The following is a 27,002-nucleotide window of genomic DNA, read 5'->3' as shown; positions in this document are numbered from 1 at the left end:
CCACACAAATACACAGCGTGACCTTCATCCCATTAATTGCATTATTCAAATTCTGTGCTATTTTCATTTCTTTATTTGCTTCTTTTTTAAATTTTTTATGTTTTGCATTACCATTTATCCCCTCACACGCCCTCCCCCCCAGAAATCCCCACACCGTTGCCCATGCCCATGAGTCCCTTTTGCCCAGTCCCTCCGCCCCCTTCTGCTTCTTGACTCCCTGATTTCTGAGCATAGATTACTGTGAATGACAGTTTCTCCTTGACTTTCTATCAATTTTGCTACATATATTTAAAAACCTAGTGTTAGGTGAATAACATTTCACAAAAGGGGTATCTTCTTCATGAATTTACACCTTTACCAAATACTCCTCTTTGTCCTTAAAAGACCGGGTTGGAGCCCCAAGCCCTGCCGGTCGGTGGCACGTGATCCCGCACGTCTTTCTTCCTGGAAGCACCTGCCCCACGCACCTGCCCCATGTTGTCAGCCACTGTCTCTTGTTTTTGGTAACGGAGAAAAAATGGAGAATGAGAGAAATTCGCTGTGTTGTTTTTATCTCCATGTGAGAATCACGGTGGGTGTGAGTCACCATCTCCGACACGCTGGGACTCCCTCCTATCACTTTGCTTTTATTTCATGTTAACCGTCCTCTGTTGGGGTTTTCTCTCCCTGATCTCGTCGCTGCTTTTCCTTAGCCCTGGGAGGCTGCAGTTGGACCTCCCTTTCCGTCCTCACGGCTGCCCAGACCTGCAGGGCGCCTCGTTTGCTGCCGTCTCCGCCCCGGTCCTCGACCTCCCCCACGCTGCACTGCAAGGCGCACAACCCTTGGCCCGGAGAGGCCTGCCGCGGTTGTCCTTCCGAGCTGTCATTAAAATTTCTTTTTCTATTGTGCCTCAACAATGACACCACTTAGCATGCCCGTTAGTGGTTCCTTTGCTGACCACGCAGCTCGCTCTGCACACGTGCGCACGCGTGCGCTGCGCCGAATGTCTGTGTCCCTCCCCGCACTCCTGTGCTGAAGCCCTGACTCCCGGCGTGGCTGTGTCTGAGCTGGGCCCTCTAAGGAAGCGGCTAAGGTTAAATGAGGTCCTGAGAGGAGCCCTGAGGCGATAGGGCTGGGGTCCTTAGGAGAGGGGGGCACGCTGAGGACAGGCCACGTGAGGGCACAGGGACAGAGGCCCGGCCAGAAACCAGCCCTGCTGGCAGCCAGACCTGGACGTCCGGCCACCAGGATTGTGAGAGTTGATGTTTGTGGTCTGAGCCATCCTGCCGGCCGTATTCTGTGACAGCAGCTGAGCGCGTCAGTGTGTTCGAGTTTCCATAATTCATCTTTGGAAAATTCTCTCAGAAAGGACATGGGAGTAACACGTTTTCTGTCTCACTACAAGTCTAAAAGGTCTCATCTGGTGCTGCCGCTTGAACTCTGGCTTGGCTGGGTATATGACGCTAGATAGAAAAACCAAGCCCCATGGTGCCCGAGTGAGTGCCTGCAGCGTTGGGGGAGCCACGCCAAGGGCCCAAGGATGCTGAGTCATAGCTTGGGGGTGCTCATGAGAAGAAGAGGGAGCGGGCCCTGATGGGTGTGGCTCAGTGGGTTGGGAGTTGTCCTGCACGTGAAAGGTCACTGGTTCAATTCCCGGTCAGGGCACATGCCTGGTTTGTGGGCCAGGTCCCCAATTTGAGGCATGCTAGAGGCAACTGACTGATGTTTCTCTCCCTCTCTTTTTCCTTCCCTTCCCCTCTAAAAATAAATAAAATCTTTACAAAAAAAATAAAGAAGAAGAGGGAGTAGGATGGGGAGAGTCATAAATTTGGCCTGAGGGGCCTGCAGAGTGTCCGCGGGGAGAGCCACAGGAGATGCCTGTGGGCCATGGGAAGCTTGGCCGTGGGTTGATGGAGGGTTTCGTGGCCCTGACACAGCCCCTGACCACTGCACATCTGTGCCTTGATTTGCAGGACACACAGAAGAGCTGGCCAGGTGGTATGGGACAACAGATTTAATGTTGGGTTCAACAATATGCCTAGTCCTGATGCTCCTGATGGTTTATGCAGATGGGTTGTGACTTGTGACTCTAAATGGGGAGCCCCCTATCTGTGCCCACTGTCCACTCCTCCCTGCACTCACAGGGAGCAGGCGGAGGGAGAGTGCTGCCTGGGTCCCCGGGCCATGCACAGGTAGGCACCCTCTGCATCTCTGGGGAAGGCCTGCCCTCACCAGCCTCCTGCCCTTGCTCAGCCCTGATGGTGACCTGGACTGTGAACTGGGGTCGCACGGTGCCCGCCTCAGGCCAGGTGAAGGTCCAAGTCAGGTCACAGTGGAGGCACAGGCCTGAGGAGGAGGCGACAGGAGAACCCCAACTCTCCAAAGGACAGAGGTCTTAGGCCGACACTCCTCTGGTTGGGGATGTGCTGCTCACACCAAAGACCCAGGCTGCCAGGAGGCTCCCGTCTCCCAGGTGGCCGTCTGCCAGCCGGGGAGAGGCAGTGATGGCTGGTGGGGTCCCAGTGGCAACCACAACCCTGAGGAAATGCCATGTGACTGGAATCAGCCTGTCCGCTGCCTTGGCTCCCCTCTCAGGGCACCTTGCCACCATCTTCTGGTTCACGAACTCGTCTGGCAGGCAACTCAAGTTGGCTGTGAGGGGTGTCAGATTCCCAAACCACATCACGCCGGGACCCTTGTCTGCCTGAGGTCCCTGGCTGCGCCCTGTGCAGCCTAAGTGTCTGAGGGGCCAGGACAGACCCGCCTTGCCTGAGCTCGTGGGTCAGTAGTACGCCCCAAACAAAGCAGCCACCTTCTGGAGGATGGCCTTGTGGTTGGCGTACAGCGGGATGCGCTTGTCCACAACCTGCCATCGGATGGACATCCCCGGGTCGCTGGTGTGCAGGTGCTGCAAGGACAATGGCACATGCTGACCCCGGAGCTGCCGCCTCTGCCTAGACCCCCAGAACATCGCCACGCCCTCCCATCTCAGGGCCTTGCTGTGGGTCTTGCCTGGGCTTTTATCACAAGGGAGCAGAACTACTTCGGGCCCAGCTCAGAAAACACCTGCAGAGCCCTGGAAATCCTCTCGAGGGAACAGGACAGGCACCTCAGTCTGAGGTGTTCTGTCCTGCAGATAATGCCCTGGGTTTCTTTCCTGGGACCTCATGGCCCCCGTTCTGAAGTAGGGACATGCATGATCAAGCTAAGTTCAGGGAACAATATCCCATAAAGGTGTTCAAACCGACCTCCCCCCATGCAAGCCGTGGCCCCTGGAGGACCCCATCTCAGGGTCCCTGGCCAGCTCTGGCCCTGGCCCAGCAGCCCATCAGGCCCCTCCCACCTAGCCCTGCATTGCCCCCTCCTCGGAACACGCGACCCAAGCCCCGCCCATACAGAGTTCAGCCGCTTCAGCTCCACGTTGCTCTGGTCTGGGAAGTGGATGCTGACAGCCACTGTCTCGATCCAAGCGTTGTCCGTGTTCCGAGGGTCGTCCACGTAGCCTTTGTACACCTGGGAGGCAGCAGCGCAGGGTGAGCCAGGCTGGTCCACCCAATGAACCCTGAGCCCTGTCAGCTTCCTTCCAGAGCAAGGGACGTCACTGTCCCCAAGCTCTGTCCGGCCCAGGGACACTGAGCACAGCTGCCCACAGCACCCAAGCCCCTGGCCTGGCTCTCTCCCTGTCTGGGGCCTCAGGAGCTCCCTCGACTTCCTCTGGCCTCTGGCCTGGCATCGGAACCCACCTGGACTGTCCTGGAAGGATTAAAAATGACCACAGGCCTTGAAAACATTACAGTAAATGAAAGTTGCCCGACACCAAAGGCCACATGCTGTGTGACCCAGTTAACAAAAATGTCCAGAGCAGGCAAATGCAGAGACAGAAGCAGACTAGTGGTGCAGGGGCTGGAGGAGGGGAAGGAAGTGGCCACTGACGGGCTCCTTTGGGGGATGGAAATGTTGTGGAATTAGAGGCGATGGCCACACAGCATTGTCAATACGCTTCCTTAGTGCCACCAAGCCGCTGGCTTCGAAACGGTTGATTTTATGCTGTAGGATATCACCACGATGAGCTAACCAGTTTACAAAGCAAGGGAAAAGGGAGACGGCAGTGTCCCAGGGCACAAACCATGGCACATGGGACAAGCCACATGGACCGGCAGGGTTTGCAGGTCAAAACCGTAAGTAGCAGCAATTGCCTGTGTCATCCTGACATGCGGAAGAAACGGGACCAGTGACAACATAGAGGCCACCTAGAGGACTGTTTGAACAAGTCACGGCACAAAATCCATATAGGCTACAAAACGTTACACGGTTGTGAAAAAGAGCGAGGGAGATTTGTACACATGGACCAAAAAATAGGGCCATGGCCACCTGAGTGGAAAGGCAAGGTCCAGAGAAATGAGGCCGCGCGGCACTTTCTCACTGAAGGAGCGGGCGTGGGCTCCAGTACAGACAGAAAGCCAGGGATGCAGCCCACGCAGGTGCATGCGAAAGTAAACAGGGGCCGCGCCTGGTGGCACCTGGGCGTGTGAGTGTAGCGGTGGCTGCGCTGTTCAGTTACCTGGCTGCGTTTTGGATGTTCCAGCAAACACATGCTACTTTTGTAATTAAGAAAGGAATCAATAAAGCAAACAGGCCCGACAAACACGTGAGGACCCAGCTTCACGTCCCCGACAGGGCTTGGAGAATCCGGGGAGCTGACATCCCCAGACCCCTCTGCCCTGGGAGGCCCAGTCGCTGAGGGTCCCCTGTGAGGCAGCTGTGCTCAGGGCACAGGGGAGCGTGGGGAGGAGAGGCTGCACACTAGGCCTGCGCCCTGACATAGAGAGAAGACACTCGGGACAGAAGGGGAAGGTGAGGAGGCCCCAAGCCACAACTCCGTGCTCTGGCCCCAGCGCCTTCCTCCAGGAGCTCTGAGACGTGGGCCGGAGCAGGCTCCCATGTCCCCCTGCTCATCCCGCAGCCCTCATTGCCAGCGTACCACAGAGCTCAGGACACACAGAAAGGCCACCCTACCTCTGTGCCCTGCGTCAGCAGGCTCTCGAAGGAAGGCCAGAACTCTTTCTGAAGGACTTGCTTCAGCTTCCGGGGCAGCATCTCTCCTGGTTCCCGGGATCCCTGAGCAGAGATGGAGGCAGAGGCAGGTCAGCCATCCTCCACTGGCCACCTGCCCGGCATGGGCAGCCAGCCAGGCCCCCAGAGCCGCAGGCCGACTAGCATCTGGCAGCCCGACTGTCTCGGGGCTGGAGTGACACTACCCAGAGCCCCACTGCCCACGTCAGCCTGCTCCACAGCAGGGGTGTGAGGCCAGAGGCACAGCCTTGGAGGGGTGCAGGCGGCATGTACGGCAGTCGGGTGTGGTAGCCAGTGCCCTGACCGCCACCACCCCAGCCCCGGTCGGGAGGGCTGTGTTTTTATTGCTTGTTTGTGTCCCTCAGGTCTCCCAACTCTGTTCCGAGGCCACCTGCCCATGGACACGGCCCCTCCCCACCCACCACCCGTCTGGGGGACCCTGTTTGTTATCCAGAGTCCCTTACAGCCCACATCATGTCCGTCCTGCCTCAGCCACCTTGGGGACACCCTGCCCTCCCAGCTGCAGCCGTGGGGCCTGCGCGGGCTCGGCAGACACCCCTCCGTGCCCCGTGCTCAGAGCTGGGCCCCCTCACTTGGGGGGTCTGGGGGTCGTGGCTATAGAGGCCAGAGCGGCCCAGCACTGTGGAATCCGTGCTGGGGCCTGAAGGCTGCAGCACTGTCCGGCTTTGTCATTGAGAACCTGGGACACAGTCCACACTGTCTGGAGCAGAGGCCGCAGGTGGGGGCTGCTCAGTCAGTGGGTGGAACGGACGGAAGATGAATGACCAAGGGACAGAAGGGTGGGCCACTGCTCACCCCTGGCAAGGCCCAGTGTTCTGAGAGGGCATGCTTCACCACCAGCACTTCCAGCACTTTCTTTATGCTTCTCCGGCAGATGGCGCCGTCCTGGTTCCTCCTCCACCTGCAGAGGGACTGGCTCACACTCCCCTCCCCAGGCTCCGTGTGGGCCCCGCCCCCAGCCCCACAGGCCCACCCCTGCCTTCCCTGGCCCAGCCCGTATCCCCTCCTGAGGGCCTGACCTGCTCCAGCTGGAGCCGTCCTCCCCTCTCCCAGGACTGCTGGGAGGACTAGAACCTTGGGGAGAATACTTCTTAGGGACCTGGCCAGTCCACATCTACGAGTCTTGCATAGCCTCAGTTTGTCCGTGGTAGTGGGCCCCTGCCACTTTGTGTCCCTCCTCCCACAGGGCTCTAAGGGAGGGGGCGCCCAGGGAAGCGGGGTGGCGGGGGGGGGGGGGGGGGGGAGCCTCTGCGGGGAGGGGGAATGGGCCCGGGCTTTTCCAGGGGGCACAGACACTCCAGCCTGTGTTTCGGGGTGTGATTGTACCCTGCTGTGAGGCTGCCACCGTGTGCCAAATAAGAGCTGTCCTCTGGGCTCTCTGGGTGCATGGGGAGGGGCCCAGAACTGTGTCCCTATGGGGTGGGGAGGGGTGACTGCGTGTCCTCATCCCTGGTGTACTCACCGAGTGACCACGGGCTGCAGCGTGTGGTTGGGTCCGAAGTAGCTGAGGCTACCGCGGCCCCGCAGCCCTGTGCGGCCCATGGGGTTCCTGGAGCGGAAAGGGGTCGGCTCAGCCTGCCACCTGGCATGGGCAGAACCGGTCCTTGGGACCCCAAGAGGTGGGGCAGGGGCTTCAGGTTTATCATGGGGTCCATTGGATAAGAAAAGGGTGTCTTTGGGAGCAAAAGTCTGGCCCCACTGCAGATGCATAAGGTGTTGAAGTGGCCTTCCTGTCCCCTGGAGAGCACGGGGCTGACCCATCGTGCCACACAGCATGTGTGTGAGAGGGGCAGGGGCAACGGGGGTCAGGGCCAAGCACCCAGAGGCATTCAATGGCTGTGGCCACACAAGAAGTCACCAGCCTGGACCCCGCCTGGTGACTCCGAGACCAGGCCCCGGCACATGGGTGTGTCCCTGCTCCCTAAGCCCAGGACACTGACACAGAGACTGAGGTTTCCCACATGGCAGGGCCGTCTCCTCCCACCCCTCCCCCCTCCATCAGAAATAACAAATTCCGGGCCCCGGGGTGGGTCCGTGAGAATGCTCCACTAAAACAGGAGGAGGAAATTCGTCACCCGTGTCAGACTGACCTCCCCAGCCCACGAGTCCAGCCCACCCTCTAGATGCTGGCACACCTTCCCCCCCCCCCCAGCATTCCACAGAACCCCCCCCCCCCGCCCCCCGGCCCCGCCTCTTCCCTCAGGTCCCTGGCCCCGCCTGCTCCTGGGGACTCTCCACATCCCTGGCTATCTGTCATCATCCTCTGACTCTGATGGCCCCCTGCCAGTCCCTTCCTCCTCCTCCTCGGGTGCCAGGAAGGAAGCCCCTTTACCTCAGAAGCCCCAGGCCCATGCAGTCAGGGCCTGCTGCCTAGTTTGTGGAGAGGAAATCTGACCCCAGAACAAAACCCTGAAGGCCCCAGGGAGGGCCGGGCTAGGTGGGTGGGGCTAGGGCTGCACTCACAGAGGAAGCCCTTCCTGAACCGTGTAGCTGCCGTGGTAGCTCCGGCGGTCCGTGGGTCCATCCACAGCATTGTAGGTGATCTTAGACAGAGGGTCCGGGGTGCTGGGAGCAGACGGGTAGTCACGTCCCAGATCAGAGAAGGTGGGGCAGAGCCCTGTGATGCCCACACCTCGGAGAGGCACCAGCCAGAGGACAGGAGGGCCCCTCACAGGGCGGCAGGTGCCCCCAGCCACATGTCTCTTCCCAGCATCTTCCCAGACTTCGAGGAGGGTGGACCAGTGCATCTGGGCAGGAAGTAGTCCTGCGCCCGAGTGGGCTCCTGGCGGTCACTCTGAAGCACCTGGCCAGTCCCTTGCCCTCCCGCCCTGATGTGTGAGAGATGGGGAGGAGGGCTGAGAAGGAGTGCACTCACTTTCCCATGGGGTCCACCAAGTCCTTGTCCTTCCTCTCCACCGAGTAGAAGGGCGGGTCATAGATGAGGAACTCTGTCTGCAGGAAACAGTGGTCTCTCCTCAGGCTGTCCCCCGCCCAAAGCTCAGGCCCAGGCCCCCGACGACCGTGGGCGGCTGCTTCTCCTCCAAGTGCTCTCAGACCAGGCCCCCGGGACCACCCCCAAGGGCTCCTGCACACAGCAGCTCTGAGCTGGGGCAGGCCTGAGGTACTTGTCGCATGGGGACCCAAGACTCAGGGCTGGAGACAGAACTAGGTCTAGGGGAGGCTCCCCAGGTTGGGCGGGCGTCTAAGCTGGACTTGGGAGGTGAGGATTCTGTCTGCAGGGACTGGGGAGAAGGTAAGGGAAGCGACAGCCCAGAATGTTCTGGAAAGGCCAGAGACAAAGCCCACGGGGTTGGTACAGATACTGTTATCTGTGTTTGCCTCACCCTCTGTCTCTCCGATGCCCTCACTCACCTGGCACTCGGAAAACCAGGCTGTGGCCGTGCACTGGCACAGCGGGACCTGGGACAATGGGGCAACTCGAGGAGGTGGGGCAGTTGGCTCTCTGTGCAGATCAGAGGCCCACCAGGAGCCCCCGGCTCAGGTCTCAGCTCCACCACCTCCAGCTGTGTAGACCCGTGTGCCTCAGTTTCCTCATTTGTCCACTATGTCGCTGTGAGGCTGCAGTGTGCTAACCCACCTCGGTGCCAGCTGCATCAGCGGGTCTGGGCAGGATGGCTTCCCCTCAGAACAGCGGACACCCCAGGTTTGCAGGGACGTGGCCAGGACAGGCACTCACCCCCCAGGGCACCTTCTCGTTGGGCACAGGGAAACGCACGACAGCGGAGTTGGGGTACAGGAGGTGCCGGGCGTTGATGTGGTGGGCATCGCCTAGATCCTCCGCCTTCTGCCTGCTGTCCAGCTCAGGGTCCTGCCCCTCCAAGACCTTCTGTGGTGCTGGGGACAGCCAGGAGAGCGTGGGCAAAGGTGGCCACACTCTGACACCTGGCCTAGAAGATGGGGTGTCCTCTACAGTTCTTTTCCCAAAACAGGCTGCCTCGCTTTCCCCTAGCCCAGGTCAATCACCAGCCCCAAAGAGGCATCCTCCCAGGGGGACCCTGGATGGACAGAGGTCTGGGGTCCGACAGTGTCCCCCCAGCTGGCACCTGCCTGGCCGTGCAGCTACCAGCAGGGCTCTCAGTAACCAGCTGGACTCTCGGCCCTAAGGAAACCCATCAATGAAAAAGGCCCCTCTGCTCCTTTGGGGCCACAAGTCCCCAGGAGGGTTCCTCATGCCCGGTTCCTGGCTGGTTACAAGTTCAGGAACAGATCTGCTTTCTGTCGCCCAGTCCATGTGACTGGGTCTCAGATGTCTCCGGGGGCTGCCCCCCCTTTGCAGAAAGATGCACAGGAGGAGGACAGGGACCCCAGCCCCGCCAGACTTTCTCTTGGAAAGTCCCCAGCCTGTTCAAGTCGGAGGGGAACTCAGCGCTTGGCACTTGTGTGGCAGCCTTCCTCCCGGCCCAGCAAGAGCCCCTGCTGGGCGCCTGTCCTCGCCACAGACCCCAGACTCAAAAGAACACAGCCCCCACTCACCCAGGGTGGGGGCTCCTTCCTCCGAGCCCAAGCCGCCGTCTCTGAGGGTTTTCATGATCCAGTGCAATGCTCGGGTTGTCTGGGCCACCTGGAAGGGACGTGCCAAACAGGATCTCTTCCACACCTGCCCCACCCAACAGCTCTACCCCTCTAGCTGCCTGCTCCCCGGGCAGCCTCAGAAATCTCGAGGGCCCTGCCAAGAGCCATTGGTGAGTCCCACAGCCCCCTGCCAGGCTCCAGCATGGGGTCCTGCAACAGCGGCCGATTCAGAGGAGGTGGGAGTGTATTCCTCAGACCGGCCCCTCTGTGGCCGCCTCGCAGTACAGTGTGCGAGAGCTCAGCCAGGGAACTCTGGTGGAATTTTCTGGAGGATAAAGAAGGCACCTCTTCCCATTGGGAACAGGTGCCCTGACGTTCCCACCTCCTTCTCTCCACTGTGTCCCAGTGGGCTCTTTGTCAAAGCCACCAATCCACAGAGGGACCAGCCAGGCCCATCACATCTGCTCCCCAGAAACGCAGGCCCCAGCGTGAAACCCACCTGCTCCTCCAGGGAAGCCAATCTCTGCTCCATGGAGCCAGAGCCCTTCAGACGGTCCATTTCCAGCAGTTCCACCATGGTGTCCACCCTGAAAGAGCACACAGCTGAGCCCAGCAGGCCGGCCTCGGGCCTGCACGGCAAGAAAACACGGGGCGTGCTTGCAGGTAGGTTACCCTGTCTGACCTAGCAGCCCAGGCCCTGTCAACCTTGACTTCAGGCATCTTCCTCTCAATCTGAAAGTATCTGTAATACGTGTTTCTGTACAGAGTGAACACCGCCTCATGCCCCAGGTGGGGATCCCTTAGCCAGTGGATGCCACTCTGGCAGCCCACAGAGCATCCTGGGCGAGAGATGCAGGTGAGAGGTGCACACATACCTGAGCCTCTCACCTGGATTTGTCAAGCTCAGGAACCTAAGTCACAAACAGCAAAGCTATCCCTGCGCATTTCACCCAACTTCGGCTGGCTGTGTTTACGGGTGAAATGATTCCACGGCCCAGTATCCACCCAGACTGTCTCGTCTGTGTACAGCCAAGTGTCTTTGCTTCCTGCCTTCTATGGTGCCAACTGTAAGACCGTTCCGTCATAACGTGGACCACCATTTCAGTAACTGCTGAGGGCTGGGCTGGGCTGCAACCCACTTTGCACGGTTACCTAGGGGACGGGAAGAGCGCCACTGCGCTGAGGGCCCGGCAGTTAACTTTGCCCTCGCTCCATGTTGCTTAATTTCCCAAAAGCCACGTGACTGCTCTGTGCCCTGTCTCCAGCCAGCCTTGTGAATGTGCTGCTTGGCTACTGCAGAGAAGGTGACAGAGTGTGTTTGGTCCACTGTGACTCATTACTGTGACATGCAGAAACTGTCTTCACTTGCAGACAGAGCTTGTCTGGGACCCCACCCCATCACCAACACACCCCAGCCCCGCAGTGTGGGTGCAGTGGGGTTGGTTCAGCCTGGGTGCCGTGCAGCCTCTGGGCCTGGGACCCCTCATCCAACCCAGGAGAGAAGATGCCCAGGCGGGGCATCCTCGGCATCACTCATGTGCAACAGTGACATAAAGCCACACACAACCAGTGCTGACAGAGTGCCAGGCGTGTCTCCAGTCAGGAAGTGCTCATGCTTTACAGCATGCTCCCCTGTGTTCTGTAAGCAACCCCAGGCAATGGATACCATTTCACAGATGAACCAAGAGAGGCGGAGAAAGGCAGGTGCCCAGCCTCTAAGCAGAGAGGGCACACACACTCTTGGTCACTCCCCCAGACGCCCTCTCCACGGCCTGGCCAGCGGGAACCTCTGTGTCAGGGACAGGGGCTACCATGACTACATGGCCCCGTGTCCCCTCCCTCCTCCTGGCCCACAGTGAGACACAGACAGGTCGCAGGACTAACCCCTCCCCCCCGCACTCTCTGTGTCCAAGGCAGCCAGGTCTTTCTGGTGCCCACAGGGCTGAGGGTGGGATGGAGAGAAGGGAGCAGAGCGATAGCTCCCCCAACACTGACCCTGCACCCTGGAAGGAAGTGGGGTGGGAAGAACTGAGGGCCAGAACTGAGGACAGGGCTGAGTGGGCCTGAGAGTCTGGACTGGCTACCACTGCCCGCCCTCCCAGACCCCCAGCTGGCCTCCCAGACAGGTGCATCTGCCCCTCCTCCAGCCCACCCCACCCCTGCCTTTCAGGGTCAGCCATGCCCACACACAGGTGGCCTTCCCAAGACCCAGAGGGAGGGCTGTGGCTCACCGGAGGACACGGGCTGGTGTTGGTATAATTCCCAGGGACTGTGGCACAGGGGTTTCCCATCCCAGGTGACCAGCTGCTGGGCCTCCCCCAGGGGGGCCTACGTGCCCATTATGTCTGGGAACCTAAGGAGGCTGGGTCACCTGCTCCCTATCCCCCCCTGCCCTGAGGGGGCTGCACTGGCCTCCCGCACCTGTTGCTAATGTCTTGGATCTTCTGCTCCGGCCTCTGCTTCTGCTGGAACTGCATGTTCTGCAGGTAGTTCTCCTTCAGGTAGATCTCCCAGGACAGGAGCGCCGCCTCCTCGTTCTTCTCCAGCTTGTTCTCTGTGTGGGGAGCAGACAGAAGAACCCGAACTCTGTGTGAGGAGGACACGTGAGGAGGTCCCGGCCCACTCGAGCGCCCTGCCAACGGTCCTGCCCCCTGAGCAGCAGGCAGAGCCCACCCCATGCCCACCCCCGAGGGGGCTGGTGGGAGGTCAATGGCCTGAAACATCTACATTCTTCCCAAGTTTCCGGGATTCTAGAAACAGCCACCCCACCCATGCCACGCCCACATTTGGTCCCCACGACTGCTGGGAACAAACCCACTCTGGAGACAGTGGGGGGCTCAGCTTACTGAGCTGCTTGTGTCGCTTGGCAGGAATCTTCAGGATGACCCGCTTGATGAAGAGGTGCAGGTGGCTGAGGAGGATGAAGGGGGGTGGGGCCGGGGGCCGGCCCTGGTACTCCTCGATCAGGTCGTGCCGCTGGAACTTCCAGATCTGGTCCGTGTGCTCCTGGACCTGCTGGAACGTGTAGCTGGCGGGGAGGCAAGGGGCACGCCAGTTACATGAGAATGGAGAGACACAGGACGATGAGACACGGCAGGAATGATCACAGCCCATTTCACCGCTTGGGAGTCTGGGTGGTAGCCCACAAACGGCGGGCACACGCCTCCCAGGGGGGCGATTCTAGAGGCAGAAGAAGACAGCTGACTAGCCGGACTCAGAGTTCTGAGCTTCCTGACAGCCAAAGTGAGAAGGAAGGAAGAACACCTAGATTTTAGAGTTTGCTTGTAAACCTCGTTAGTGGTAAAACAACACAGACATTTGTGGGGAGCTAGACATTGCCCTGGAGTTGAACTCCAAAAAGAGTTTATCCGTTGAACCTGACAAACAGGAGGGACAGTGCCTTCAACAGGCAGACAAATTTATTCTCTGCACATCTGTCGTCTGGCGAATGGACCCTGGCGGAGTCGAATCTGAGATGGAGGAGGCGCTCGAGGGTGGGCCAGCAGGGCAGAAACACACGTGCTTTACTTGCTACGGGGGCAGAGCCTTTGTCTGCTGGTCCCCTTTGGCCTCTATCTCAGAGTTTCAGCCCACGTTCAGGGTCTGTCCATTAAATCAGAAACTTAGCTGATGAAAGCGGAAGAGAAAGAGAAACCTGCCCAAACTGGGAACTGACAGATTTTCACAAGAGTCCCGGGCCCCACGGGCCCGTAAGAGCAGCGTTTTCGCTAAGGGCTGACACATGTTCCTCTGCGCCTGCCACGGCCTCAGCCAGGCACTGCCCGCCCAGCCCGGCCCCTCATCTGGGAGCGGGAGGCCTGCACCAAAAGCTCCCCCTCAGGCTCTTAGTGCAGGTGCGCAAACAACCTGCGAAACAGCGTGTCCTCCAAGAGGACAGGGGCTGAGGGCAGCTGAGTGTATCTCCCAGGAGCCCTGCGTGCACATCCTGCTGTCCCCCCAACATGTGGCTGTGCTCCAGCCCCTCCAGGGGGGCTGACCTCTGTGAGGCACCCAGAGATTCCCTGACCATGAACCTGGAGTCCACCCCTGCAGCCCCGCTGACCCCAGGAGCAGGGAGGAGTGAGACTTTGCCCACCCCAGCCTCCCGCGTCATGACCCATGGGCTGGAATGACCGGCGCTGCCGGTCCCCCAGCAGCAGTGCCCTGGGCACAGCAGTGACCAGGGAAAGGGGCCGGCACATTGCAGCCAGGGTTGAACGAGGCGCCTCAGAGCACCTGGTCTTGGGTCTCAGGCTCAAGCTCCATCGGCACTGTTGGTGGTGGCGGCAGGAGAACAGTGGAAAGTGCAGCCTAGGTGGGCCCCCCTCCCCCCCCATAGCACTCACTTGAACATGGCAATGAGCAGATTGAGCAGCAGGATGTTGGTGAAGAGCAGGTACAGGCAGAGCAGGATGACAGTCAGCCACTCGGGGAAGATGGGCTGGTGGTGGGTGGAGTCGCTCTCAGGGCACTTGGGCTTGTAGGGGTCGGTGCCATTGGGGCTACACTGGTCCAGGTTGAAGTTCACACCTAGCATGGGGCGAGGCAAGGAACAAAACAAAGCATGCAGTCACAAGACCTGGACGCCCGCACATCTGGGGGACCTCAGCTGTCAGCCCAGCCCCAAAGAAAGCCCAGAGAGAGTCATCCGTCTACACCCAAGCATCCTCTGAGGGCAGGAGGTGTGGCTGCCAAGGGAAACCCTAGGAGCCAGCCGTATTCTCCAGGCTGGCACATGCCCCTGCGTAGGACCCAGCCGTCCCCACCAGCCATTTCCTGGGCCCTAGATAGGGGCCAGCTCCAGGAGGGTTACCGTCATCGTCATCACTAACACACAGGTCCCAACCTGGAGAGGCCCACGCAGCAGGGGAGAAGTTGAAAAGAGAAGGTTAACAAGTATGGAAGAGGAGAAACGAGGAAACAAAGTAACTCCGAGGCCATCGACTGGCAGATGGAGCAGGTCGTTGACAAGCGAATACAGTCCCATGTTGGCAAAGAAGTAGAGGATGTGTGATAAAACGTAAATACCCGTTCAGCTTGGGCATGAAAACATCTCTATGGGAACATACAAAGTTGATCACGGTTAACTCTGGGATGTGGGATTAGGGACCACAGCTTTCTTTACTTTGAATTTTAAAAATTTTCAACACTGAGTATGCACTGTTTAGTAATCAAATATATTTTTGCAATCAAATATAACTTTCTGAGATAGAAACCCACTATAATAGTTATAAATATCTATATTAAAGAGAAGAGCTCAAATTAATAACATAACCTTCCACTTTAGCGAACTAAAAAGAGAAAAGCAAAGTAGATTCAAAACAAGCAGAAGGAAGTAATAAAGATCAGAATGCAAATAAATAAAATAAAATATATTTTAAAAAACAAAGAAAATAAGGAAAACCAAAATCTGGTTCTTGGAAATGATCAACAAAATTAAAATCCTTTATCTATACTGACCAAGGACAGAAAAAAAGAACCAGTTCAAATTACTAAAATCATAAAGGAAAGAGAGGACATTCTACCACTCTTACAAAAATAAAAAGGAACTATAAGAAATACTATAAAATATTGTATTCTAAGAAATCAGGTAACTTAGAAAAATGGACAAATTCCTAGAAACACATAAATTACCAAAAGCAACTGACAAAGAAATAAAAAAATACAAATAGACCTATAACAAATAAAATGATTAAATTAGTAATTTTAAAATTTCACACAAAGACAAGTTCAGGCCCAGACGGCTTCAATGATGAATTCTACCAAATATTTAAAGAAGAATTAAAACCAATCTTTCGAAACCTTTTCCAAACTATAAAAAAGGAGGGAATACTTCCTAAGTCACTCCCTGAGGCCAGCGTCACCTGATACCAAAAGAAGACAAAACATTACGAGAAATCTACAGACCCTTTGTGCATATAGAGGCAAAGCTGTCAAGAACACACTGGCAACTGAGCCCAGAAACATAAAAAGAGAATTACACACCATGACCAAGTGAGACACATCCCAGGAAGGTAGAGTTGGTTTAACCCCTGAAAATCGATTACTACACCATAGTAATAACATAAAGAACAGAAGCCATATGAACATTTCAGTAGAAGCAGAATAGGCATTTGACAGCGTTTCATAATAAAAACACTCAAGAAACAGGACTAAAAGGGAACTTCTTCAACCTAAAGGACATGCACAGAAAACCCAGTACTGATATCACACTCAATGACAGATTGAGAGCTTCCCACCCCCAACATCCAGAACAAGGTAAAGAGATTTGTTCCCAATACTTCTTTATCATTGTACCAGAGATTCCAGCAGGATAATTAAGCAAGAAAAATAAAAGGCATCCAGATTGGGAAGGAACAAATAAAAGTATCTCTATTTGTGGACGACATGATCTTCTATAGCGCAAATCCCAAGGGATCCACTCAAAACTCTGTTAGAGATAATTAAAAAAATTGGCAAGATTTCAGGATACAAGATCGATATACAAAATATAGCATATTTCTATGCACTAGCAATAAATAATCCAAAACAGAATTAATACACCAATTCTACTTATTATAGTATGAAAAAGAATAAAACACTCAGGAATACATTTAATAGAAGCAGTACAACTTATACACTGAAAACTACAAAATGTTATTGACAGAAATTAAAGACCTAAATAAGTGGAAAGACATTCCATGTTCACAGTCAAAATCCTAGATGCCTTTTTTTTTTTTAAGAAATTGATCAGCTGATCCAAAAATTCATTGTGGATCGAAGGGGCCCAGGGGACAAAACAATCTTGAAAAATAAGAAAGTTGGCAGCCCTGGCTGGTATAGCTCAGTGGATTGAGTGCGGGCCTGTGAACCAAAGGGTCACTGGTTCGATTCCTAGTCAGGCACATGCCTGGGTGTGGGCCAGGTCCCCAGTCGGGGGCACATGAGGGGCAACCACACATTGATGTTTCTCTCCCTCTCCTTCTCCTTCCCTTCCACTCTCCCTAAAAAATAATAAAAAGTAAATAAATAAAATCTTTTTTTAAAAAAGTGATTATTCTTTAACAAAAAAAAAAAAAAGAAGAAGAAGAAAGTTGAAGGACCCAGACTTCCTGATTTTAAAACTTACTACAAAGTGACAGGAACCAAGACAGCATGGTACTGGCACAAGGACAGACACACACATCAGTGGAACAGAATGAAGAGGCCAGAGACAAACTCTTTCGTTAATGGTCGATTGATTTCTGACAAAGGCTCCAAGACAATCCAAAAGGAAAAAATAATCTTTTCAACAAATATCCAGATATAACTGAGCATTTGCATACAAAACAACACTATACACAAAAAAATATTGAAGTAGATCAAAGGCCCAAAGTAAGAGCTAAAGCCATAAAGCTTTGAGAATAACAATGTAGGCATAAATCTTCGTGACCTTGGGCTGGGCAATGGATTTTTAGCTATGGGCACCAAAAGCACAAATGGTAAGAGATTAATGATTTGAACTTCATCAAAATTAAAAACTTTCATGCTTCAAAGGACAACATAAAGAAAGTTGAAAAGGCACCCCACAGAATGGCAACATATTATTCACAAATCATCTATATGATAAGGGAGTGGTACCCACATGCAAAGAACTCTTACAACTCAATAAAAAGACAAATCACCCGCTAGAAAAATGGGCAAAGGTGAGGAATAGACATTTCTCCAAAGATACAGAAAAGGCTCCATAAGTACATGAAGAGATGTTCAGCATCATCAGCCATCAGGGAAATGCAAAACAAAGCCACACATCACCCCCACCAGGCTAGAATCAAAAAAGGCAGCGAGTAACAAGTGCTGGTGAAGATGCAGGAAGTCGGAACCCTCGGGTACTGCTGGTGGGAGAAAAATGGGGCAGCTGCTGTGGAAGGCAGTGTGGTGGCTTCTCAGAATGTTAAACATGGAGTCACCATATAACCCAGCGGTTTCACTGGTAGCTACACATCGAGGAGAAATAAGAGGTGTCCACACAAACACTCATAAATAACTGCTCATAGCTACACTGTTCATAGAAGCCAAAAAGTGGAAACAGCTCAAATGTTCACCCACTTAGGGAGAAACAAAATGTGAAAGTAACATTCCATCCACACAATGGAATACTATTTAGTCACAAAAGTGGAATGAAATGATGGCACAGTCAACAATACGGATGCTCTTGAAAACATTAGCCCAGTACAAGGAAGAAACAAAGGACGACATATCACATTACCCAGTGTACACGCAATGTCCACAAAAGACATTATAGAGATGAAACGCAGGTTAGAGGTTGCGTGTGGCTGAGTGGAGGAGGGACTGGGGAGTGACTGACTGCTAACTTGTATGGGGTGTCTTTAGGGGGCAATGCAAATGCGCTAAAATTAGATTCTAAAATTAGTTTCTAAATTTTAGATTCTAAAATTAGTAAATAAAGAAAAAACTCAGTATACCAAAAGAGGGTTCTCTCCATCTAGGGAGGGAGGGAGTTATTTCTGATGGAGATGGAAGAGAAGGTACAGGGTGGTACTCAAGTTGGGGAGGGTGTGTCGCTGATGCCCCAGGGCCCCAGGCCACACCCTCGGCCCACCTGGATCTCAGCGAAGCTTTGGGGACCTCAGCTCAGCGCCTGTTCCCACCCCAGCTGATGCCTTCCCCCTTCAAGGGGACAGTGTGAGACCATGCCTCTTCCTTTCCCCGGGGAAACTCCAGGAGTCCCTGTCCCAGGGGCAGCGCTGAGCAGGTGGGAAATGTCCCCTCCCCTCCTTGTCCCCTGAGCTCACAGGGCCCCTGCCGGAGTGGGTCCTCCTCCCCCTCCTTGCCAGGACATCCTCCTACCGTCGATGTAGGCCGGCATCTGCCCGAAGATGGTGAGGTACGACTGGTACACGACCCCCCGGAAGATCCAGTCCACCCGGCTCTCATTGTGGATGAGGATGGCCTGCTTGGCCACCCCGAAGGACACCACCCACACGGCCAACAGGAAGAGGAAAAAGAAGACATCCTTCATCTGCAGAGACAAGGCAGCACCGGCTGCAGCCACGCACACACCTTGCTGTCCTGACCATAGGTGGACTCCACCCTGCGTGCCCTGCCTGAGCACTCTGCAGGGGAGGGAGTGTGGCCGACACCCATGCTGCAGACGCTTGGAGCCAGGAGCTCCGGGGACACAGCTCTGGGGCTTCCCCCATGTCCTAATCCCCTGAACACCCCACAGTGGGTAGAAGGGGTTAGATGTGACTGTGACCCACAGAGGGGAGCAACTGGAGCTGTCACAGGGATCAGGAATGTGTGTGGAGATCAAAGAAGGCTTCCTGCAAGAGGTGACATACAGGAAAAGACCCAAGACAGACGTGCAGGAGGTGAGAGCCCAGGGGCAAAGCAGACACGTGGGAACCTAGGGCTGTGCTTAAGCCCTGGTGCTCCTCACCTGCACCTGGCCTCAGGGCTCCTCATCCCCTTACCATCCGCTTCACAATGATTATCTTGGGCCCCAGCGTCTTGCTGATGGTAAATATGTGCATCAGCCGGAGGCAGAACATGATGAAATCCAGAGAGAGTATGATGCGCCCAGGGTACAGCAGTGCCGGGATCAGCCTGGCCCAGGGCAGAGGCAGGAAGCTCAGATTGCTGCTCCCAGGTCCTGTGCCCAGCCACCGGCTCACCTGCCCAAGCCCACCTGTGGCCCCTGGAGGCAAAGAGCTCTGGCCACTTCTGGGCCCTGACATACTAAAAACTGGCTGTGAGCTCTAGGGCAGAGATTCTGATGGAGGTGGGGAGAGCGTTCTCCAGAAAGTTCCAGAAGCCTAGCCTCAGGCAGGTAGCCAGGCTGTGCAGGCGTCCTGGGACAGGAAGCTGGACAGGGTCCCTTGAGCTTCATGGAGAAAGGGGACCGTGGCATGGTGGCAGACATGCACGGCCTTAATGGGCAGCGGAGAGGCCAGTGCCCCAGCAGGACGGAGCCACCACCCATGCATGTGGACAGCCATCCTCTGCTCTCCCCATGGTCCCCAGGGTGGGCAGGGCCAGCCACTGGACAGACAGGTGGCCAGCTCTGATCCCAGTCCCAAGCCCACCCCTGCAGGTGCAGCATGGGGAGAAGGCCGCTCACCGGCAGGTCAGTCCAGCTATGAACAGCAGGATGGCAGCGATGTCCAGTTTATTCCAGAAGTCGCTGAAGTACAGGAGCGCCATCTTCGCCAGCCCACACTCATCAGGGTCATAGAGGAGCTGTGAGAGGGTGTGTCAGGCGAGGCCTGGCCCGCCAGCACGCTTATCTTACCCACGGTAACACACTTATCTTACCCGCGGTAACATGCTTATCTTACCTGCGGTAACATGCTTGCCCATTCCTGGAGAGCAAGGCTAGCTGGGGAAGGGGTGGACTCCCTCCCCACACCCCCCCACACCCCCGGTCCTGAACAGGTGTCACCAAGCTCCTCAGGCTGCCCTGACCCCAGCCCTGCCAAGTATGCAAATGAGTGTGCTGGGGAAGCCCCCTCCCCACTGTTAGAGCCAGATTGCCCTGGGCTTCCTGCAGCAGCTCCAAGAGGAGGGGGAGACCCCCCCACCCCCGCAGTGACCATGGAGCCTGGCTGCAGGAGGCCATAGGGAGAGGAGGGCAGAGGAGGGGCCAGCAGACAGGGCAACAGCACTGCCCAGCCTGTACCTCCTCCCGCTGCTCCAGGTCCCCATGGGGATGGCGTTTACAGAGTGTGAGCAAAGTGGGCCAAGGGGCACATGAGACAGTGACAGAGCCCACAGCCCATGGGAGGGGACCGGTGGACTAAGGGCCCCCCTAGGACTGCAGGGAAGGGTGGGACGTACCTGCCGCAGCTCCTCGCAAACCAGGGAGAAGAGCCAGAGGTAGATGAGGTGCTCGCACCAGGAGGGCGAGGGCTGGAAGTCCACCATGAGCACGTAGGCGAAGAGGCAGAGGAAGGAGAAGTAGGACAGGATGTTCAGGTGGAAGATGACCACGGGCGCGTTAAAGAAGGCGCGGACCCGGGCCAGGCCTCGCACCGCCTGCAGCCGCCTGTCCCTGTGGTGACAGTGAGGCCGTGAGGGGCCTGACAGCCTGAGGACCTCGGCCACCCCAGGACCGGGCCATGTGCTCAGGGTGGGGGGTGTCTCGCAGGTGCTCACACCATGCAGCAGGGAGGGAGGATGTACCCCTACAGCCCTGCACATGCAGCTATAACAGAGGGGCCCCGCCAGCGCCCTGCAGAGCTTGGACCCCCAAAAGTGCCTGCAGCCTGGTTCTATTAGGGCTGTAACACAGCCTCATCCCACCTGAGTACTCAGGGCAGGTGCTTTGCACAGGTGGGCACCCTTCCCTCTACCTTATTCCCACACACATCCTGGCCATTCTAGGATCCGGTCACAGCCTGGAGGATATGTGCACCCTGCCCCCAGTGGAGGCCTTTGGGATTGAAGGTCCCGAGCCCCAGGACCTGCCCGCAGCCCTGCAGCCCCGCAGCCAGGCAGCACCTGAAGGAGATGAGGCCGGTGGAGAGCAGCGGGAAGGCCAGCATGCACAGGATCACACGCCAGAGCCCATTGTCCACGGAGAGCTGGCCCCACCACACTTTGGTCAGAAAGGCCTGAAGACAGAAGGGGCCAGTTTTAGGATGGGGGGACCCTCACCCCACCCTGACCTCAGATTCCCTGTGCCCCAGCCCTGAGGGTGAGTGACTCCACAGGCTCAGGCACAGCACTCTCTGGGCCCCCAATCATGCGATGTGGTGGGTGGCACGGGGAGGTTGGGGGGTTCCCCGCCACCTGCCAGCTAAGGAGAGGCTCCAGGTGGGCTAGGCCAGCTCTTTCAGTGGTAAGTGCGGAGAGGCAAAGCCTGTACCTGGACTTCAGGCTCCAGGGCTCGTTCTCCCTGGCCCTCACCAGCAGGCCCCTCTGAGCACTGGGTGTGTGTGTGTGGGTGGGGCGGCGACAGAAGTCCTCCCACCACATCCCCAGGCCCCCAAGCAGCGCGGCACATGATGGTGCTTGGGGACATGGTGACGGCATGACACCTCACGGGAACGCCGGTGTTCTGAAGGCACCCACCAAAAGCCAGGCCTCCAATGCTTGTGGAGGAGCTCCCTGCTTCTGGAACTCTGCCCTCTGCCACGTGTCCCTCCCAAGGCCCCAGTGGGGGGACTGACACCTGGTTCCGGGGGCCTCCGGGGGGACTGCCAGGGCCCCCAGTGTGGAGGTGACCGATGGATGGCCTTCACAACCCACCACCCACTCTCAGCGTCAGTTTCCTCCTCTGCAAACAGGGAGGAAGAAGGGTCTGTGGGGTCTGCAGCATGTGACCAGTGGGCCTGGCACTGTCCCTGGGACCCCGAGGGACCTGAAACTCGTGCATGTGGGTGCTATCCTTGTGAGTGGAGGCTGTGTCCCCTCAATAGCACCATGGGTGGCTGTTTCTGGAAGGAGGCCCCCAGGAGGTCACCTGGATGCCCCCGTGGGAGACAAACTTCATGTCCTTGGCCTCCAGGGCCAGCTGCAGGCAGGTGGTCTTCCCCCAGGCCTCCGACACGCGGATGAGCAGTTTCTGCGCTCTCTCCTCGTCCTTCCGGTAGCACTCAGTGAAGACCCCTGATGGAGGGGGAGGTCTGTGTCACAGAAGCAGGGTCACCATTGCCACCATGGGGACAGTGTCAGAGAGCAGCCCCGTCAGGTGGCACAGCCTGGACAGGAGTGGGGTTGAGATTGGGACGAGGACGGCAGGGCAGCACAGGTGACACTGAGGGGCTGAGGCCTGGAACAAGGGCCCCAGGGCAACACACGGAGCTGGGCATGGCCACAGGCCACGGCCCCCCCAGCAAGCTCACCGATGGCCCTGTGCTCATACTGGTCAGCGAGCGCCAGCATCTCCTCGGAGCTGTCCGTGTCCTCCTCCTCCTTGGAGAGCTCCTTGAGGATCTTGCTGCAGGCCAAGGCCGCGGCAATGCAGTCCTGGCTCTGGGGCCCCGGGGGAACCACAGTGAGGACCTGCACGTCCGCCCTGGGAACCCACACACTGCCAAGGGGTGATGAAGGCAGAAGCCCCAGGAAAGCATGGGCCACTGGCTATAACTTGCTGTGGCCCCTCACTATATTCACTTGAATCACGTAAACCAATATGTAAGCCCATTCTGGGGCCTGGGCTCCTGCACTGGCCAGGAGAGCGGTCGCCTGCCTGCCCAGAATGCAGACAGAACACAGTGTTACTAGCACAGTCCTGCCAGCACAAGGTCCAGAGCTCCTGAGGCATCTGGTCAACCCCAGGTGTGGGGCTGCAGGTCAGAGAGTGGCCAATGGGGAGAACAGGGCCAGACCCATGGAAGTCTCCACCCAGGCTCAGGGCTGCCTGCCTCAGTGGCACCGCAAGCCCCAGGCACCAGAGGGGTACAAAGAAAACCTCAAGGGAGGCTCTCCGAGCACAGCCCAGTGGCGCTGGGTCTAAGGGCAGCACCAGCCCAGCAGGAGGGGCCAGTGTCAGAGCCTGGAAGTCTGGTTCATCCCCTGAGCCACACAAAGCAACCAAGGCCACAGTCCTGGCCCAGCCACTGACCCTCCCTGCACCCTGGGAGAGGGCAGACCTGCCGGAACCACTGCCAATTCCACGCTGCCAGTGACACTGGGGAGGAAGCCAGCTCCTCGAGAGCAATGTGGAAATTGCAAGGCCCAAAAAGCAGGGGCTCGCTGAGAAAAAATTATGAAATTTTACTTTCCCTTTAAGAAGAGAATCAGCTAGAACAAGGCTCAGGGCAGGGGCACGGTGGCCTGCTCCCATCTGAGGGACAGAAGGTCTCCTCCATTGAGATCCTCCATGGCCAACGGAGGGAGACCCAGCCCTACCAGGGATGGAACCTGTCCTGAGGTCTCTACTGAACAGGACAGCCACAGCTCATGTGCTGACCCCCCAGAACCCACGTGGGCCGTGGAGGATGGCTCCTCCTGGCCAGCCTCCTCCCTGCATAGAATTGCAAGAGTTTGTGTGGCTCACCTTTCAAAAAATTCTTTTCTCGCTTGAAGCCAAGCCCTCTGTTCTCGACACTGGGCACCCTGAGTCCCTTCAGGTGTTGTGATGCCAGCTGCCCTCCCTCCTTGGCCATGAGCCACCCCACCTGCTGTTGGTTCTGGGCTCGCTGGCCAGGCTCACTGCTACAGCCCTGTCGCTGGTCCACCCACAGCCACGTATCTGCTTACCTGAGCCCAGATGATCTCTGCCAGCTCCCGGCGGTTCTGGACAATGGCCCAAATGAGAAGATCGCGGACTGGGTCCATGGTGAAAGTGACATGGCCTGATGAACGTTTGTAGAGGGATCGGAGACTCACTCCCTGCACCTGGTGAATGGTGGACAGTCAGAACCCCTGCCCGGGGCCCTGCCCGCATCAGCTTCCCCATGGGGGGTGGGGGCGGTGAAGGGCCTGAGCACAGCCCACCCCTTCACAACCTCTGTCCCTGAAGGGTGAGCCCTGCGACCTGCATTTTCAACCACACCTTAGATTGTTCTGAACACGGGGGTTCTAAAACCGTCATTCTGGACACACAGAGAAACATCCAGAAAGTGGGATACCAACCAACTCCTGCACCAATATCTGCAGATCCTGTTACACTCCAGGCAGCTCAAGATTCCTCAGTCTTATCTGATGGGAGCGAAGCCTTTTTCTGCGAAGACGAATTCTAACAGAGGGTCTATGAACAGATTCATGGCTGTGAGCTCCTCAGAAACCTACACAGTTTCTCCCGCAGAAAACGAGCTGCTGAACAGACACTGAGGTTCCACGTGAACGGGAGGGCGCCAGGGCTGCAGACACACTCAACCTACACTGCGACATAAGAACCCAGGCTTCCTGGCCGGTCAGTAAGGAAACACACTCAGACAGTCTGAAGCGATTCTCAGAGGTAGAGAACACATTTCCCATCTCACACACAAAACCACTATTTCTTTAGGTGGTTTTGAAAATTTCCTGAAGGCTTATCTGTATAAAAAAAATAGTTTATCTTCTTAAGTTTCAGTCATGGGTAAGTGTGAGCTTCCATTTTGGACCTTCTGTAAGTGCCTTCCAACTGGGCATCTGAAATACATCAGAACCAAGAGGAGCACAATTGTGAATGTAAAACTGAGCCACAACCATGTCTCTCTCAGGGGTCAGGCACAGCTCGCCTGGGACAATGAACAGATTCGAAAGCCTGAAAGAAGTAGGTCATCTTCTGGCAGGAAAAAAGTAAAACCCCATCCAATCTTAGAACAGACAGAAAACCTAAACAAAGAGATCATCAGGAAAGACACGGAGAGAGTTATCAGGGCTACTACCCAAAAAGGCACTGGGCCCTGATGGACTCACAGGGGAGTCTGCTCAGCTTGTAAGAAGCAGTGTATTCCAGCCACATAAACTGTTCCAGAGCAGAGAAAGAAGGAAGGCTTCTCAGTGACTTTTACAAGACTAACGTAAAATTAGTGCCAGAACCTGACAAAGACAGCCCCCAAAATAAAACTACAATCAAAGTCTTCAACAGTCTGGTGCAAAAACACTGAACATATTGGCAACAGAATCCACTGTCATATTAAACACATCTTACACTGCAATCAAGTTGAGAGTCAAACCAGCAATAAAAACATTTCACTATAAGGAAATCTATTAAAATAATTCTTTAAAGTTAAAGAGCAGCTCAACTGCTCAAAGGGAAACTGACAAACTTAGTGTCGAGATTTCACTTGCAAAACCTTAATGAATCAGGAGATGAACACTCCCTGATGCACGTACCAGCATCGTGCTTAACACAGACACCGCAGGATTCCCATGAAGTAAGGATGAGATTAGAAACCCCCTCTCCTATTGCTGCAGCACATACGCTGGGCACCTCACACAGACACGGCTGGAATATTCTGACCTGACTACATGAAAATTAATTACACGTACTGAGCAGGACTGGGGGTACAGGGCACAATGGGGATCATTTTCCTTGAAGAACCTTTTGTATCGCAATTTTCAGAAAGAGAGAATTATGCTGAATTACGTCCCTCCCCAAATTCATATGTTGCAGCCCCAACCCCCAATGTGACTGTATTTGGAGACAAGGTCTCTAAGGAGGCGGTTAAGGGTAAATGAGGTCAGATGCATGGGGCCCTGACCCCATAGGATTACAGTCCTTATACGAAGAGGAAGCAACACAGAGCCCTCTCTCTCCCTACGTGGTGCGAGCAAAAGAAAGGCCGTCTGCAAGCCCGGGAGCAAAGCCTTCCTGAAACCAAGCCCACTGGCACCGTGGTCTCAGGCCTCCAGGCTCCACAGCTGCAGAGAATAAGCCCCCAGTCTGCTGGACTTTGTTTTGGAGACTGAGCAGACTAAGGCAGGAAGTGTACTTCTTTTCTAATAAAAATACAAACTAAAATTTTTTAGAAAACTCTAGGGATCCAGCAGTGGCCTCACACGCAGGCCACGCTGAGTGGGGGCCATGTTACCAGCACGCACATTGAGCTTGATGTGGGGCACTGGCAGCAGGAGCCTCGGCCGGTCGCTGGAGCGGGGCCTGGGGTAGAGCGGCTGCGTGAAGTCGCCCAGGAGCTCCCGCAGCACCTGAGCCACATGGTGCATCTGCACGGCGGGCATGGCAGGCGCACAGGCCACGCGCTCGGGCTCCTCCGCCAGCACCTTCTGCAGCTTGCAGTGGAACAGGCAGGAGGGGTCCAGGTTCTTGTACAGGTAGAGCAGGGTGTCCCAGGTGACGAACTCCTTCAGCCGCAGCCCGTTCTCCAGGAAGAGCTTCACGAACTCGGGCTTGTTGGAGATGAGGGCAGCTGTCATCATGGGGTGCAGCTCTGAAGGCTGAGAGAGACCACCATGGGGGGCTGTGCCAGGCCATTGCCTCCGGGATCCTGGCCTCAGCGCCCTTGCACGGGGATGACTGATGTCTCCAATTTAGCGAGGGGGAACCTTGGCCAGGCCACCCTCCACCAAGGGAAGGGCCGGATTTTGACAGAGGCCATCCTGCAGGACCCACCCTGCTCCTGCAGCACAGCCTGTGTGGGCCCAGCACCCCCACCCCACCCTCACTGCCCCCAGGGCAGCCCCGAAAGCCATACCTTCCACTGTCGCTCGTCTGTGAAGATCTCGCTCCTGGCGATGTCCACGCGATTCCACGCCACTGCCAGCTTCAGCTGGTGGTCCCAGTTCTCGTGGCCAAAGTGGTCGTGGCTCCGAGAGGCTGCGGATAAGAACAGAGCATCCTGGGCTTCAACCTGCAGCTCCAGGTCACTGCCCATCAGCACCCCTGCCGTCTAACAAAGCCAGAGAGGCAGGGCTTGTCCCCAGCCTCAGCCTCTCAGTACTTTTAATTCAGTAAGTTCAGGGCTGGGCTGCAAAGTCCTCCCCATGCCCACGCCTTTATAAAAGTTTTTCCCTTCAGTGT

General features: G+C 56.3%; 1 protein-coding gene and 2 non-coding genes across 10 annotated transcripts in view; all 3 read right to left on the bottom strand.

The window, feature by feature from the left end:
- Positions 1–135: 135 nt before the first annotated feature.
- TRPM2 (transient receptor potential cation channel subfamily M member 2) overlaps positions 136–27,002 on the bottom strand; it is a 48,951-nt gene continuing 22,084 nt past the window's right edge. For 4 of the 8 annotated variants that reach the window (XM_053917638.1, XM_053917644.1, XM_053917641.2 and 1 more), the window contains 23 exons: positions 26,677–26,798; positions 26,066–26,419; positions 23,795–23,932; positions 22,435–22,564; positions 22,053–22,198; positions 21,089–21,201; positions 20,426–20,639; positions 19,710–19,828; positions 19,063–19,195; positions 18,437–18,608; positions 13,954–14,137; positions 12,454–12,635; positions 12,029–12,161; positions 10,107–10,194; positions 9,569–9,656; positions 8,772–8,929; positions 7,950–8,026; positions 7,538–7,639; positions 6,537–6,623; positions 5,870–5,975; positions 4,997–5,098; positions 3,377–3,493; positions 137–2,888 (listed from right to left, as the gene is read on the bottom strand). In XM_053917638.1, coding sequence (XP_053773613.1) covers positions 2,763–2,888; positions 3,377–3,493; positions 4,997–5,098; positions 5,870–5,975; positions 6,537–6,623; positions 7,538–7,639; positions 7,950–8,026; positions 8,772–8,929; positions 9,569–9,656; positions 10,107–10,194; positions 12,029–12,161; positions 12,454–12,635; positions 13,954–14,137; positions 18,437–18,608; positions 19,063–19,195; positions 19,710–19,828; positions 20,426–20,639; positions 21,089–21,201; positions 22,053–22,198; positions 22,435–22,564; positions 23,795–23,932; positions 26,066–26,419; positions 26,677–26,798 — 3,191 coding nt within the window. In that variant the 3' untranslated portion in view covers positions 137–2,762. Of the gene's footprint in view, positions 2,889–3,376; positions 3,494–4,996; positions 5,099–5,869; positions 5,976–6,536; positions 6,624–7,406; positions 7,452–7,537; positions 7,640–7,949; positions 8,027–8,771; positions 8,930–9,568; positions 9,657–10,106; positions 10,195–12,028; positions 12,162–12,453; positions 12,636–13,953; positions 14,138–18,436; positions 18,609–19,062; positions 19,196–19,709; positions 19,855–20,425; positions 20,640–21,088; positions 21,202–22,052; positions 22,199–22,434; positions 22,565–23,794; positions 23,933–24,169; positions 24,603–26,065; positions 26,420–26,676; positions 26,799–27,002 lie in introns of those variants that run through there. The other 4 variants (XM_053917658.2, XM_053917659.2, XM_053917657.1 and 1 more) reach the window with 4 other exon arrangements.
- Positions 5,055–5,131, bottom strand: LOC112309847 (Z6 small nucleolar RNA). The gene has a single exon (XR_002975313.1). It is a non-coding gene; the product is annotated as a Z6 small nucleolar RNA (small nucleolar RNA).
- Positions 5,863–5,916, bottom strand: LOC112309840 (Z6 small nucleolar RNA). The gene has a single exon (XR_002975312.1). It is a non-coding gene; the product is annotated as a Z6 small nucleolar RNA (small nucleolar RNA).

The sequence above is a fragment of the Desmodus rotundus genome, chromosome 2 (genome assembly GCF_022682495.2).
Source record: "Desmodus rotundus isolate HL8 chromosome 2, HLdesRot8A.1, whole genome shotgun sequence".
NCBI lineage: Eukaryota > Metazoa > Chordata > Mammalia > Chiroptera > Phyllostomidae > Desmodus > Desmodus rotundus.
The sequence above is the reverse complement of the archived record's forward strand: the minus strand, read 5'-3'. Positions and strand labels throughout refer to the sequence as shown.